The sequence below is a fragment of the Muntiacus reevesi genome, chromosome 1 (assembly GCF_963930625.1).
Source record: "Muntiacus reevesi chromosome 1, mMunRee1.1, whole genome shotgun sequence".
Lineage (NCBI taxonomy): Eukaryota > Metazoa > Chordata > Mammalia > Artiodactyla > Cervidae > Muntiacus > Muntiacus reevesi.
Genome location: NC_089249.1, coordinates 250,956,907 through 250,973,080, shown reverse-complemented (window position 1 = coordinate 250,973,080; position 16,174 = coordinate 250,956,907). Strand labels below are relative to the sequence as shown.

General features: G+C 38.0%; 1 protein-coding gene across 7 annotated transcripts in view; it reads right to left on the bottom strand.

The window, feature by feature from the left end:
- Nucleotides 1-14,752: 14,752 nt before the first annotated feature.
- Nucleotides 14,753-16,174, bottom strand: part of GABRG2 (gamma-aminobutyric acid type A receptor subunit gamma2) — a 116,953-nt gene continuing 115,531 nt past the window's right edge. For 6 of the 7 annotated variants that reach the window (XM_065936491.1, XM_065936497.1, XM_065936504.1 and 3 more), the window contains one exon: nt 14,753-15,028. In XM_065936491.1, the coding sequence (XP_065792563.1) occupies nt 14,753-15,028 (276 nt within the window). The remainder of the gene's footprint in view (nt 15,029-16,174) is intronic. The other variant, XM_065936528.1, reaches the window with a different exon arrangement.

Genomic DNA, 16,174 nt, shown 5'->3' with positions numbered 1-16,174 from the left:
CGCTTCAGGTCATGACCCCTCCAATCCATTTTTCACAATGCAGTCTGAGTGATTTTGGGAAGTCAGATCCAATCATGTCATTTCCTTGCTTACTTCAAGCCTGTCAATGCCATTCTGCTGCCCTCAGGATAATGTCTGCTCTCCTTACCAGGGGATGAAAGGTCATTCGTGAGTGACCTAGCATCTTTAAATCTATTTCTTCTTCTCTGTCCGACTACTTACTTCATTCTAAGCTCCAACCTTTGGACCCTATATGTAGATCCCTACAGGGTGCACTTTCTTTTCCATTCTAAGATTTTAAAAAGATTTTTTTTTTCCTCCTGCCTAAAATTTTTATCCTTCCTCCTCCATTCAGTGAGTTAACTGCAACCCATCCTTCATGATTCTGTCTAGATGGAGTTTTCTGTTACAAGCCTTCTCTCTCTCTAACCAAGATCCCCCTGTGTTCTTCCAGAGTGCAGAGTCATTTTCCTGATAATAGAATGCATCACCCTGCAGTATCATTGCCCATTTTCTTGTATGACTTTGTAACTACACTTTATCTTCCTTCAAGAATAGGCATCATGACTTTATTTAATTAATTTATTTATTTTATTAGTTTGAGGCTAATTACTTCACAACATTTCAGTGGGTTTTGTCATACATTGACATGAATCAGCCAGCAATCCCACTTCTGGGCATACACACTGAGGAAACCAGATCTGAAAGAGACACGTGCACCCCAGTGTTCATCGCAGCACTGTTTATAATAGCCAGGACATGGAAGCAACCTAGATGCCCATCAGCAGACGAATGGATAAGGAAGCTGTGGTACATATACACCATGGAATATTACTCAGCTGTTAAAAAGAATTCATTTGAATCAACTCTAATGACTTTATTTTAGCCTTGTTTTCTTTAGGAGAATAGCCTTAAAGAAGGATTATTCAAGTGCAGATAATTTTGCTGGTGATCTTGGGAAAGTGGAGACAATAAGGAAGTGAAATAGGGAAGCTAAGTAGACAGTGAAGACTTCAAGTGCATTACCACTCTGGATAAGTGGATATTAACATGTTGAGGCATTCTGGGAGCCACTTTAAAATCTGTGCCTTACACAGGCTAGGACAGAATTGGCATATTCACATACTATCTTGGTTATGTTACACTTTTAGCACAGGGTAATCCCTTTGTCCTAGATAAAATAGTGTCATTAATCACCCTGCCACCAGCTCCCCTCAGTTAATGTTTGAAGGTAACTGAGAGGAGGTCAGGGAATTGGAAGAGAGGACATTAATTTCCTAACACTTGTGACCTACTGTGTAAAAAACAAAATTAACTCCAATAACCAACCCAAATGCACCCAGGCAAAGAAATTCAGGAGCTGACAGTTGAAGGCTGGGCAAGTATACAATATGTATAGATCTCTACCTTTGCTATAGGTTTACTATTCTAGACTTAACGCCTCACAGTGTATCATACACAGCATGTACTCAGTTAGTTATTAAATAATGGAATACTTTATTTTCTAAAAGAAGAAGCCCATTTCTGTGACTTTATTATTCTGCCCTCATCATGGAACATGACCTCTAGCACTTGTGTGTGTTCATTCACTAAGTTGTGTCTGGTTCTTTGCAACTCTATGGACTGAGGCATGCCGGGCTTCCCTGTTCTTCACTACCTCCCAGAGTATGCTCAAATTCATGTCCATTGAGTTGGTGATGCCATCCAACCATCTCAGCCTCTGCAACTCTCTTTTCCTTTTGCCTTCAATCTTTCCCAGCATCAGGACCTTTTCCAGTGAGTTGGTTCTTTGCATCAGGTGACCAAAGTACTGGAGTTTCAGCTTCAGCATCAGTCCTTCCAGTGAATATTCAGGGTTGATTTCCTAGAGTATTGACTGGTTGATCTCCTTGATGTCCACGGTATTCTCAAGAGCCTTCTCCGACACCATAGTTCAAAAGCCTAAATTCTTCAGCGCTCAGCCTTCTTTATGGTTTGACTCTCACATCCATACATGACTACTGAGAAAATCGTAGTTGAGACAATGCAGACCTTTCTTGGTAAACTGATGTCTCTGCTTTTTAATATGCTTTCTAGGTTTGTCATAGTTTTCCTTCTAAGGAGCAACTGTCTTTTAATTTTGTGGCTGCAGTCACTATCTGCAGTGATTTTGGAGCCCAAGAAAATAAAGTCTGTCACTGCTTCCACTTTTTCCCCTTCTATTTGCCATGAAGTGATGGGACCAGATGCCATGATATTAGTTTTTTAAATGTTGAGTTTAAAACCAGCTTTTTCATTCTCCTCTTTCACCCTCATCAAGAGACATCAAGAGATTCTTTAGTTCCTCTTCACTTTCTATCATTAGAGTGGTATCACCTGCATATCCAAGGTCATTGATATTTCTCCAGGCAGTCTTGATTCCAGTTTGGGATTCATCTAGCCAGGCATTTTGCATGATGTATCTGCATAGAAGTTAAATAAGTAGGATGACAATATATAGCCTTGTCATATTCCTTCCCCAATTTTGAACCAGTCTGCTGTTCCATGTCCAGTTGCTTCTTGACTTGCATACAGGTTTCTCAGGAGACAGGAAGTGGTCTGGTATTCCATTCTCTTTAAGAATTTTCTAGTTTGTTGTGATACACACAAAGACTTTAGCTTAGTTAATGAAGCAGAAGTAGATATTTTTCTGGAATTCTCTTGCTTTTTCTGTGATCCAGCAGATCTGTGGATCTCTGTTTCCTTTGTCTTTTCTAAACTCAGCTGGTACATCTGGAAGTTCTTGGGTCATGTACCACTGAAACCTGGCTTGAGCATATCCTTGGTCACTGCCTTCTGTATAATGTTATAAAGCTCTCTCCATAGTTCTTTTTTCTATCAGATCTAACCCCTTGAATCTATTTATCACCTCCACTTTATAATCAGAAGTGATTTGATTTAGGTCAAACCTGAATGAACTAGTAGTTTTCCCTACTTTCTTTAGTTTAAGCTTGAATCTTGCTATGAGAAACTGATGATCTGAGCCAGCCACAGTTAGCTCCATTCTTGTTTTTGCTGACTGTGTAGAGCTTCTCCATCTTTGGCTGCAAAGAATATAATCAGTCTGATTTCGGTATTGACCATCTGGTGATGTCCATGTGTAGAGTCTTCTCTTGTTGGAAGAGGATGTTTGCTATGACCAGTGTGTTCTCTTGGCAAACTGTTAGGCTTTGCCCAGCTTCATTTTGTACTCCAAGGCCAAACCTGCCTATTACTCCAGGTATCTCCTGACTTCCTACTTTTACATTCCAGTCCCCTATGATTTAAAGGACACTTTTTTTGGTGTTAGTTCTAGAAGGGCTTGTATATCATCATAGAACAGTTTAATCTCAGCTTCTTCAACACTAGTGGTTGGGGCATAGACTTGGATTACTGATACTGAATGGTTTGCCTCGGAAAGAAACAGAGATCATTCTGTCATTTTTGAAATTGCACCCAAGTACTGCATTTTGGATTTGTTTGTTGACTGTGAGGGCTCCTCCATTTCTTCTAAGGGATTCTTGCCCACAACAGTAGATATATTGGTCATCTTAATTAAATTCACCCATTCCAGTCCATTTTAGTTCATGGATTCCTAAAATGTCAGTGTTCACTCTTGCCATCTGATTGACCACCTCCAATTTGCCTTGATTCATGGCCATAACATTCTAGGTTCCTATGCAATATCGTTCTTTACAGCACTGGACATTATTTTCACCACCAGACACATCAGCAACCGAGCACCATTTGTGCTTGGCTCAGCACCTTCATTCCTTCTGGACCTATTAGTAATTGCCCTCTGCTCTTCCCAGTAGCGTGTGGGACATCCTCGGACCTGGTGGGCTCATCTTCCAATGTCATACTTTTTGCTTTTCATACTGTTCATGTTCATGGGATTCTCATGGCAAGAATACTGGAGTGGTTTGCCATTCCCTCCTCTCTCTGACATTTTGTCATTACTCTCCACTATTTTGGAGAGTATTTTGGGTGGCCCTGCATGGCATGGCCCATTGCTCCATTGAGTTACACAAGCCCCTTGCCAAGTCAAGGCTGTGATCCATGAAGGGCCTCTAGCACTTAGTAAGTGCTTAACAAATACTTTGAATGACTGAAAAATTAAATAAAATCCTCACTGCATGAAGTAGATGATTTTCAAGGTCCTTGTAATATTAAAAAAATAAAAATCAATATGCACCTTCCACTGTGTCCTCTAAACGCGTCACTTCATTATCTCTGTGTGGGTACCATGGAGGGCTAAGCACACTGCTTAATCATTCTTAAGCAGTCCACATTAGGGAAAAGGAATGTTGCAACATTATTCCATCGGCCTCACAGCAGGGTAGCTGTGACTAATTGGAGGAGGGCTACCATAACCCAGTTTTGGGGCCCTGTCACCGTAGAAACATTTAACACCACACTGTGGGATGGTGGAACACAGACCGTTGCCACATGAGCCCCCCTAGTGATGGGAATGAGAGGAGAACTCTGATCTCCAGAGCTATTACCCTGGTTCTTCCCTTCAGCACGTTCTGTATTTTTCAGAAAGAGAAGAATGAAAGTGGAGGTGTGAGTGTAGGAAGGGCTGTCTTCAAATAGCTTCTTGAAATGCCATCTGACACAGGAAGGGCCTGGAGAAGAGGACAAAGGGAATATGTGTGAGCTATAACAGAAAGTGAATGTGCTCTATTTCTGGTTTTCAGAACATTGAACATTTAAAGAAACTCTTTCTCTTGTATGTGTGGTTTTGTGTGTATGAATATGTATGTACCACTGCAGTCTGCTTTACCAGAAGAGTGTCTTGTTCTCTAAGAAAGTTCTTTTCTAAGCTGACTACATAAAATGTATTTTTAAAATCTAGATTTTATCACAGCAGTTTTAAAATTTAAAGACATCCCTTTTCTGATTATAAGATTAATTCATGTGAATAACTGAGGAATTTAGAAAACTCAGGTGAGGATTTTTTTTAAAAAAGCAATAATCTCCAATGCCCTAAACATCATAAATATTTTTAGCATTTTTTCTTATAACTTGTCTGTTGTCTATATCAATCTATCTGTCTAGCTAACTAACAAACTTGGAAGTTATCTTTATGATTTTCTGATTTAAAATACACCAGGTGGTCTACTCAGAACTTTGAAGTACCCAGTGTTAGGATCCCAGAAAAGCTGCAGATCCTGATTTGCTTTGAACATTCGTGACTTTCACAGTTCATTTTGGGATGGGTGGCAGAAGTCTTGATTTTCCTTGGAAAGCTCTCTCTGAAAGCTGACCTTCAAAGTGACTAAGATCTTGGTGCAGCTCAAGGGTCATGTGACTCTAGTCAAGGGTGATAAGGCTTTTAAAAGGTGTTATGGCTGTGAATGGAGAAAACAGATATTTCGGGTCACGTGAGAAAATGACAATTTTTATGTGCCTAAATCTGGTTGGCAAATGTATGTAGCGCAGATCAGGGTAAATAGCATTAAGGGGTTCCTCATCTGGTCAGAGTTCATAATCTCAAGCTAAGAAATGAAGAATGGATATGGATATACGTATATTTTCACAATTTGATTATTCTGTTTAAATATCTTTGTAGAATATTTTCCAACTGCTAAAATATTATTTTAATTTTGTTCTACATGGAATTGTATAGTAAAACTTGTGACCAGTACAAGAACTGCATTTTGTAAAGTTAACTAGTATAAATATAAATAAACATAATAATAGGTCTGCTGATAATGAACTATATCCATCCTTTTCATTCTTTTTCAAAGGAAGTACCAATACTTGTGATGTTTATGTGAAATTTCATCCATAGTTTATATATGATATAAAAGGTAAACTTGGGAGTTCCATGTGGTCCATATCTCTCATTAGAAAAGTTTGAGCCTATTTTCCACCCCCTAAGGTTATAATGCTTATTTACTTGTAAAAAACAGAGATGGAATAAAATTGATTTCATTTTCTATCAAGATCCTTTATACTGTGCCCCATGGAAACTTCTCATATATTGGATCTGAGAAGGGGTAAGAATTTTGTAATCAGAATCATTAGTTATGCATTAATAATTCTTACTACTTACTGAATTTCAAATTTAATACTTTTTGGCATGATATGGTAAACTTTATACAGACAAGGCCTATGCCGTGATAGTTCCAAAGCATAGTTCAATGTTTGGCAAACGATGGGTGCTTAATGTATTTACTGAATTGAATCACATCTTCATCACTTTCCAAAGGGATCAAGTCTTTTTGGGGGGGAGGGGGAATCAAAGAGTGAAAGGGAAGACAGAGTCAGTAGATGTTTAGAAGAGGAAAGGAACTAAATTGAAGTACAATGTAGACTTGCCCAGTCTTCTGTTCAGGAGGGTTAAAATCTGGTCCTAATGAGGACTTACTTCCTCTCAAGACTTTCAGAAGAGTGAGGACTCTGCTCAGTGAGGCAGCCATAGTCTTGTACATGGCTGGACACTAGGCTCAAAGAGCCTGTGAATTTATCTGGTCTCCAAATGGTTCAACTGTAATCACTTTCAGTTAAGTTATGTCAATTAAGTTTTAATTGCCATTTTAATTGCTTAATTTAGTCATTTTGTTTATATAAATAAGACTCTGGTTTTGCTATTTTTAGCCTTGAATTCAGAATTGTATCCTTGGGTTCACACTGACTCAGAAGCCTTGCTATTTTAAAACTGAGCAATAGCAAATGAGAAATACTGGATCAGAAGGTCCACTCTCTGTAAAACATCTCCAGGCTGCTTTGGACTGCAAATCACTGCTTGACTTGGCATCCTTGCCATGGGGCTCACCAGAGGGCCATAGCTATTAACCCACATTAACTCCCAGAAAGCAGTTTTCTGAAGGCATTTGCTTGATGGTTGTAAAGTCAGTTGGAAAGTTATTTGTGTTGAATAGAATACATGGTATAAAATATATGGGTCTCTAGAATTCCACTGTGATTCCTTTTAACAATTACTTTTTTCATGCAATAGAAACCATTGAAATGACATAAATATCACCTTTATCATCAGAGAATTATGATCACTAGTATACAAAACAAAGAGACTGTGCTATATGTGCTAATTTGGGGAGCGATTTTCTGGATAATTTCCATCCATTCCTCCAGACTGACTTTCTAGCTTTCTCACTATGCAGTATGCCCCAGTGAGGCTAACCTCTGTTGCCCGCACTATCTGAGTGGATTTCCTTGTCTTCCACTATCTATTTGGTTTGACCAACTGATCAAATAATGGGCTGCCCTATGAAGGAGAAAAGAGACTTCTGGGTAATTATCCTCACCTCTCTCTGTCTGACCACTGTTGGCACTGGCTGTATCATTGTCCAAAGGCACAGGTCCTGTTGGCCTGTTCTGCAGCATGTTCTTGGTCTCATTACTGCTCCTTTCTCTTGCTCTTTTTAGGACCAGTGAGGTATGATAGGCAGAATGACTGTCCCCCAAAGATGCTCATGTTCTAATCCTCAGAATCTGTGAATGAATGTACCTTATTTGGTTTAAAAAGGGGGGGGGGCAAATCAGTTTGTAGGGTTTGGAGATGAATAGATGTAAATTGTTCAGGATTTTTGGGTGCTGGTATTTGGGCTTCCCTGGTGGCTCAAACACGAAAGCCTCTGCCTGCAATGAGGGAGACCTGGGTTCGATCCCTGGGTGGGGAAGATCCCCTGGAGAAGGAAATGGCAGTCCACTCCAGTATTCTTGTCTGGATAATTCCATGGACAGAAGAGTCTGGTGGGCTCCAGTCTATGGGGTCACGAAGAGTCAGACATAACTGAGCCACTAACACCAACTGAGTGACAAAGTTATCTCAGCGGTTCTTGCACGTCAGAGTTCAGAGCTAGAACGGGACATGTGAGGAAGGAGACAGGTTGTACTGATGTGATTGCTAGCTTTGAAGATGGAAGAGGGCCACTAGCCAAGAAGTGCAGCAAGCCTTTAGAAACTTGAAAAGCAAAAAGCATATTCTTCCTTAAGAGTATCCAGTAAAAACTCAGCTTAGAAGATACTTCTGTTGTAGCCGGTGAGACTTCCACCATTCAGAGGTGATGATGCATTCGTGCTGTCATTGATCCCTACATTTGTGGTTATCTGATACAATAGCAATAGGACACTAATTCAGATGGTAATGATGGACATGAGTGTGAGCAAGCTCCAGGAGTTGATGATGGACAGGGAAGCTTGGAGTGCTGCAGTCCGTGGGGTCACAAAGAGTCAGACATGACCGAGCGACTGAACAGAACTGAATGACTTTCCATTCCTGTTAGACCCATGGTACCACCGCATCCTTTTACTGGTGGATCTTAACCTTGCTCATAACCTTGCAAATAACCCCTCCATTCACTTTTCTTCACTTATCTGAGTATACCTTCTGGTTTCTGCTGGGACTCTGTTGAATGCTTATGACTTTATGTTCAGCAAAGCCAACTGTTGGTATTTGTTCTATGAAAATTCTGGGAAATATGTAGCTATAGCTGAGATATATGTAGATATTGATTGTAGAATTATTTATAAAAACAAAAATAAACAGAATAGGGACTGGCTAAATAAATTATAATATAGATGTATGATATAATAACAGAATGCCAGAAAATGTTTGTTAATTCATGCCTAATTGTATGAAAAATCAGGCTACAAAACATACGTATTGTGTATTTTTACCTATGCTTCTATGTACCTATTGTAGTTATCTATCTATCATTTATCTATCTGTTTAAATACATAAAGAAAACTGAAAAAGGAGAAGAAGATAAATGATGCTTTTAGAGGTTAACTCTTGCTAATGGATAAAGGATAACATTTTTTTCTTTGTGCATTTTCATATTTTTCAAATTTTCTACAAGGCTTTCCTTAGTAGCCAGAAAGAACGCTTTAATGGAATGCTTTGTATTACAGAGGAAATTTCTGATTTCACCCTCAATTAGAACGGTTCCTTCTATCTACAACTATTTTGCACAGCTTCATTATATTTACTTGTATTCTTATCTGACTCCTCTATCATATTAGGGACATTTTGAAGCAGACCATGTCCTGAAATGTATCTTGTCCTACACTCACAGTGACCTGTGTGAGGCTTGCAATATGCATTTATTGAAAGCTTTATACTAAATTGCAATAGATGCTTAATTAAAACTTCTTTGATGGGGCACTTATTTTCAGACCCATAAAAATTACAAGTAACAGAAAAAAAACCTATGAGGCAAATTTGCATAGCAGGGAGATAGATGGAAGATAAATAACCTGATTTAAGATGCAAATGGATAGTGAATTATTTATATCATATTCTTGTCACAGAACTGTTCATTTAAAATGTGTTTACTAAGAGGATTAGATGAATTTAAGTGCTTAGCTGAGATAAAGATTAGGATTAGACTATTCAAAAATCTCATCAAGTACTGGAAGGGATGAAAAAAAAATAGCCTATTATACTTTAGTCAGACTGGAAAGACTTCTTGGACCAGGTAGAATCTTTAATTAGTGACTCTTCAGTATGTTGAGCTGAAAAAGGTATTCTAGGAATATGGCACTATTTTAAAGACTACTCAAAGAGGAAATAGGACAGATGTGTCAAGATATCTATATGGAGATATGGCAGAGTTTAGGAGTACCTAAATGGTAGATGGTAATCAATAATATCATACCATAATAAACAGCAGAGGAGTGATAGAATTAAGACATGTCAGGAGAAGGAACTAAAATTGGAAGATCTTCAGATGTGACTTAAAATCTCTATTCTTGGTCCAGTGACATTGTTTTCTTTTTTTTATGGGCAGAGCCCTCAATAGTGATTAATGAGTCCTTATGTTCATTTCACTAAGGATTTTTGAAACAGCTGCAAAACAATGTATTTGATTTATATTGCAAAAACACTATATTAAGATAGAACTACATATTTATTTATGTTTCACATGTTCATTTAACAATCTTTTTAGGGATTTAAATATTTTAAGGGAAATCATGTTTAATTTTCAAAAGGCATCAACGTTTGTATCTTTATACATATCACATATAGTGATTTAAATAATATACTGTTCCACTTGAGAGTAGTCCTCTGTTAACACTTAGCTCTATAATTTTCTTTATGTATGTGAATTTCCCAAATATGGGATGATAATACCACATTCCCACAAAGTAGAACAATGTAGTCATTAACTTCATAAATGACAAGCATTATTCTTAAGCCAGGTAGACTATGAGCCTCATGCTGTGTGTTTTCTGACATTACATAATTGTGCTAAAGAAAATTGCTAACAATTCAATAACTCCTCAGTATTATTTCAGTCACTCCTCGTAGAGAAATTGTTGAATTTTAAGTTTTGACAGGTCCAGGATTTGAACCTGTGTAATCTGGAGTAAGAGTGTCTGCTTTTCCATTTTGTTTCAAAAACAATAATAAGGGGAAACTTGAAAAAAAAAAACCCACATATAGAAAAATAAAATCACAACAGGATTTTGTAATTGGTATCTAACCTCAGACCAAATAGTAAGAGAGTACTCCTACCACTTTTCTGATACAGTGGAAAGAATGAGCCGGTAGAGACAAGATATAAGAAACTCTGGTTTTCTGTTCTTCCACGCCCAGAGGGAAAAAAGGGCAACTCTGTCTGGGTCTAGAACTTTTCAGATTCTTGGAGATCCCTTGTTTCAAGCAGAGTTCTGAAAGCAGTGAATAACACTGGAAAGTGACTAGGAATAGAAGAAAATAAATGTAAAATCCATCAACTTAACTCTGTTGCTGCATATTTTAAAATTTGTCTCACTGCAATTAAAATGAAGTCGAGATCAAAGAAAGAAGGCATCTTCAAATTTGGCAGATCTTAAAGCATGAAGAGGAAGATAATGTGTTCCAGATTTGACTCCACACCCTAAAACACTGTGAGGGCCAGTAGAAAGTAATGGGTGGGTGGCTGTCCCATGTTTGCCATTGACTGGCTGTGTGACCTTTGGCAACTCAGTGAGCATTAAAATTACATACCAGAGCTATCGGTGTAGGTCATTTTCTCTTTCTTCTGCATGTTAAACAAAAATCCATAGTGACAAGGCATAGAGATAGCAATTTTTGACATAATCCCCAGTGACCACATCATTTGGCTAAATGTAATTTGACCTTCATTAGAGACAAAAAGCATTGCTACCAGTTAGAATAATACTGAGACTTTAAAAAGGGGATGGAAGCTAAAATTAAAGGCATTGAGTTAGATGGGAAACAAGACCGAAGTGAAAACTAATTTTTTTTTATGTGTCTGGAAGGTGAGAAATAGATGTTTAAAGGATGCAGGAAGACATAAGGGGCCAAGAGAACAATAGCAAGAGGAAGGTTAGGGTAGCTGGGTTTGTAAAGGATTTTGCTAAGTGTTCTGAGGAATTCAGAGGACTTAAAACAAAAATATGATACCGATACCGTCTTTGGAGCATGGCTCCCTATATTTTTAATTTGAGGGGGTGGTTACAGAGATGGCCTCTTTGGCCTTGAAAATAATCTGTGAGATTTTTCAATAAAGACTTGGATTGTCAGCCTGTAGTATAAAGAAAGGTTTGCAGTTCAGTTACTCTTTCAAAATGAAAAATCATGCTACAAGGCCTCGATTAAGACATATTTGAATAGTGCCAGATGCTGTTAGCTGATTTGACGGGAGTGGGAGGAGCCCAGCAGCAGAGCATTGGTGTCACTACATGGGGTGGCCTTATTGCACCTAATTCATAGCTGGTAAAATGGAGGCTTATAAAGGCTGACCTGACAATTGTGAAACAGCTGGTCTCTGGTAGAGCTGGGAGCCCAGTGATGGCGGACACCATGTCCATATTGTTAGCCTCACCAAAGTTTTAGGCACAGAAGTCTTGAGCTACTCCTTCATGCCATTTCTTTTTTTTTCTTTTTTTTTTCCATTTATTTTTATTAGTTGGAGGCTAATTACTTTACAATATTGTAGTGGTTTTTGTCATACATTGACATGAATCAGCCATGGATTTCCATGTGTTCCCCATCCCGATCTCCCCTCCCACCTCCCTCTCCACCTGATCCCTCTGGGTCTTCCCAGTGCACCAGGCCCGAGCACTTGTCTCATGCATCCAACCTGGGCTGGTGATCTGTTTCACCCTAGATAATACACATGTTTCGATGCTGTTCTCTCAAAACATCCCACCCTCACCTTCTCCCATAGAGTCCAAAATTCTGTTCTGTACATCTGTGTCTCTTTTTCTGTTTTGCATATAGGGTTATCATTACCATCTTTCTAAATTTCATATATATGCGTTAGTATGCTGTATTGGTCTTTATTTTTTTGGCTTACTTCACTCTGTATAATGGGCTCCAGTTTCATCCGTCTCATTAGAACTGATTCAAATGAATTCTTTTTAATGGCTGAGTAATAGTCCATGGTGTATATTTACCACATGCCATTTCTTTATGTCTCTACTCCACACTCCAAAAACCATCTCTTAATTTCTTTGAAGTATCATGCAAAACATGATCACACTGCTCACAACTAAAATTTACATAAAGGGAAGGCATTGTTGGGGAGTGAGGCAGAGAAGAGAGATCAGAGAAAAACAGAAAGTGAAGTTTGTCTCTTTTAAGACAAAACAAATCCAACCAACCACTGACCTGATGCCATGGCTTAGAATGCAGCATTTTTATTGTAAAAGTCCACAGATTAGGCAGTTCCCTTTGTGAAAAGGTTTTCATATACATAGACCGGGAGCAGCTGATAAGAATTAGATTATATATAATATATATTTATGTTGCCAATACTATGCACACATTGGAAAGCTAGCTTTTTTTCTTGAATGTCCCTGTTAATGGAATACATTTCAAGTTGACAATAATAACATGTTTCTTGTCATCGAAAATTTGCCAACAACTCTCCCAAAGAGTCAACATTTAATATGTTAACAATTCAAAACAAGAAAATAATTCTATTTACACCTGTTTGAGGTTATATACTACAGCACTGATACAGTAAAGGTTTGTAAATTTGGCAGCTATATGTATTTCAAGATTCATCCAGATGACCTGATGATGACTTTACATGGTTTTCTATTAACAATAATACTTTCTCTTCTTTTCTACTCTTTGTAGATTATCTGTAGCTATGATTGAATTCTGACTTAAAGAAATGATTGCCAAAAGGCAGAACTGATGAAGGATGCTATTTTAGAAAAACAGGAATTCAGGATGGATACATGAAAATGGAGCTCAACTCATCAAGTGTGAAGCCTGGGATAGCCACTTCATGTGAGTGCAGGATGGTCACACGAGGACACAGTCATAGGCTTGACCTCCTTGTAAGTCTTTCAGGCTTCTTGAATTTTGTAAATGTACACTTCAGTACATGTTGCTTTCCCCAGAGCAAAGAATACTACATTTGAACACCAGTCAGGTATGACTCCTGCTGTGCCTGTCTTATGTCCTCAGTGAAAAAGTGGATGGGTCAGGACTGACTCACCCCCAGACCTGGAACCATAGTGCACAGATTCTAATTATGCCCTAGTAGACTCATTTCTGTACAGAAACATAGGACGTAAATATTGTTCTAAAAGGAATACGGTCTTTGCCTAAAGAAAATGTGTAATAATGAACAAAACTAGTCAAAGTTCTTTGGATCCTTCTGTTTACTTCTACAAGATCAAATAGCACTGGGTAATGCCTGTATGAAAAGATGAATCACTGGTTCCAGACCAGTTCAGAAAGCTTTACCAGAGGCATCTAAAGCCAGTTCATGTCAAACCACACTCACTGGCACCAGCTGTGTGCCAAGCACTCTACACGGTGCTAAGAACCCAAAGAAGAAATTACAAGGATTCTGCCCACAAGGCACTCACAGTCACTAGAAGCAGATCTTGAGCGTAAGTTCTGTGATGACCTATTATCCTAAAAAGAAGAAAAAGTAGCAAGCACATACATTTATTTACTTTATACTCTATGAAATTGGGCATATTTCAAGGTGGCAAATGTCAATTATCCATTCTGTATTTTACTTAGTGTTGTAATACGTCTTACAAGGAAAAAAAAAAAACAAAAAACAAGATGTTTGAATCTTCATGCGAGGGAGAAGATTCCTCTCTCCTGTTCCAAATCCAAACCCATATAATTACATTCATGAATCATTTAGAGCCCAAAGACACAGAATAAAAGACAATATGATGTTAACTTCAGTCCACTTGTTTCAGCTCTAGAGAGATGCATGCATTAAACTTGAAGCATTCTATGTTACTGAAATATTTACATCATTATACACGTGATGTGGAGGAAGTTTCCTTCATATCTTGGAATGGAGATATAATAGATTTCTAGTCTAGGTTCCTATATTTAAAGCAGGTTGTGATTTTTCTCAAATTAGGGAGATATCCTTTGGGGATCAAATTTACCACAACTTGATCCCAGAACAGAGGGTACACTTTTGGGTCTTTTGCATCTAGTTGTATTTTGAATTCAGGAAGAATACCACCATTGTAAATAATAGTGACTTTCATGATTGCAATTGTTGTAGCTGAAAGAAAAACTTGTTTTGTTTCAATCTTCTTGCTCTAATTTCACTTTGCCTTGCAGGTTTTGAGACACGGCAAACATTATACTTCAAATTACACTTGCCATAGGAGAGTTGGGTGCAAACAGTATGACATGAATACAATTCACCAGGTTGGAACACAGAAACAAATTCAAAGTACGGTGAACTACACAGGGGATCATGTAAGTAGACTTAGAAAGGACATCTTCTCTTCATGAGATTTAGTGAGTAAGACCCACATCAGTAACACCCATGCCTCTTCACAGGTAAAGGTAGGAGACCCAATAAACCAGATTGAACAAGCAGAAAGCAGTGGGGAAGAAGATCCGCGCATAGGAGTCCATCTTGGCAATACGGATATGTATCCTCCCGTGTCTCCAAGCTCCCGTTCGGCAATCTTCAAAACAGCAGAAAAAACTGGCACAGTCCTTGCCATCCAGACACTCATACCCGTATTCTTCATCTCTCTCTTGAAGGTGTGTGGCATTGTTCATTTGAATGGTTGCTGACCGTGGGCGGATGTCAATGGTAGGGGCCTAAGATGGAGTAGGGAAGGAGAGGGATCAGAGTTAGTTTTACCTGATAAATCCCAGACCGTGTCTCCACAATGTCCCCAGTGTGCGAATGATGAATCTGAAAATGAGTACTCAGGGAATTGCTATGACATCATGATCTACAATGGTGAAATTGAACTTAGAAGGATAGCAGTTGCAGATTTCAAATTTTGAGCTTAAGCAGTGCAGCTGAAAATAATACCACCAAGCTAATAAGCTATAGCAAGAAGATTGAACACCAAAAGAACTCAAAGTTTGAAGATTTAAATCAAACAACTACATGGAATCTTATTCTAGTAAATATTAGATGTGAGGTTGGTTACATGAAGGCATTTAATGGTGTTGCATGTGAGTAGGACAGAGAAATAAAAATGAGTCAATTGTGAAATCAAATTTTGTGTACATGCTTATCTATATAGGCAAATAGTAAACCCCACTACACTGAGCAAATGTGTTAAATGCTTTTAACAGAAAATGTTAAGCTATATATAAATATAGAAGCTTCCTGAGTTTATACCACAATGATAGGGCTTATACTTTAAAGTAATATAGTACTTTGTCTAACATCATCCTTTAGAAGCTTCAGAATGTCAGCAATATTAAACTACATGTGAGGGAAAATTTTTAAATGTTACTAGCTGTCAAACTCTCTTGAGGATTTGAGAAGAAACTAGTACCAATTAATTAAATGATAATCTTTCCTGCTGCACCAGTTATAAAATTGCTAGAAAACTCAATTTATTTAATGTTAATTTGGTAAGTTAGTTTTAGGAATGATATAAATACAAACCCTATTGTCTTTGAATCAGCTATCAGAAAGTTCAGCTGAGAATAGAAATCTCATTGAATATTGTATAATAGAGTCAAAAGGCCCCTGGATAACCCTGGAAGGAAGGGATGGGTGTTTTAAGTTAAAACATTTCAAAGACAGCATCATTTTTATAGAACCAACAGGTGGAGTTCAGGCCAATGGAAATTATTATATGTAGTTATTGAAAAACAATCCTTTTTTGAATTAGGACTTACGGAGTTAAATTTTAGGAAATAAATGGAACTTGGTAGGTACAACCAGTGAAACTGGATTCCATTTTTATCTGCAAAGGTGGGTAAGTCTTGACTTTGATATTT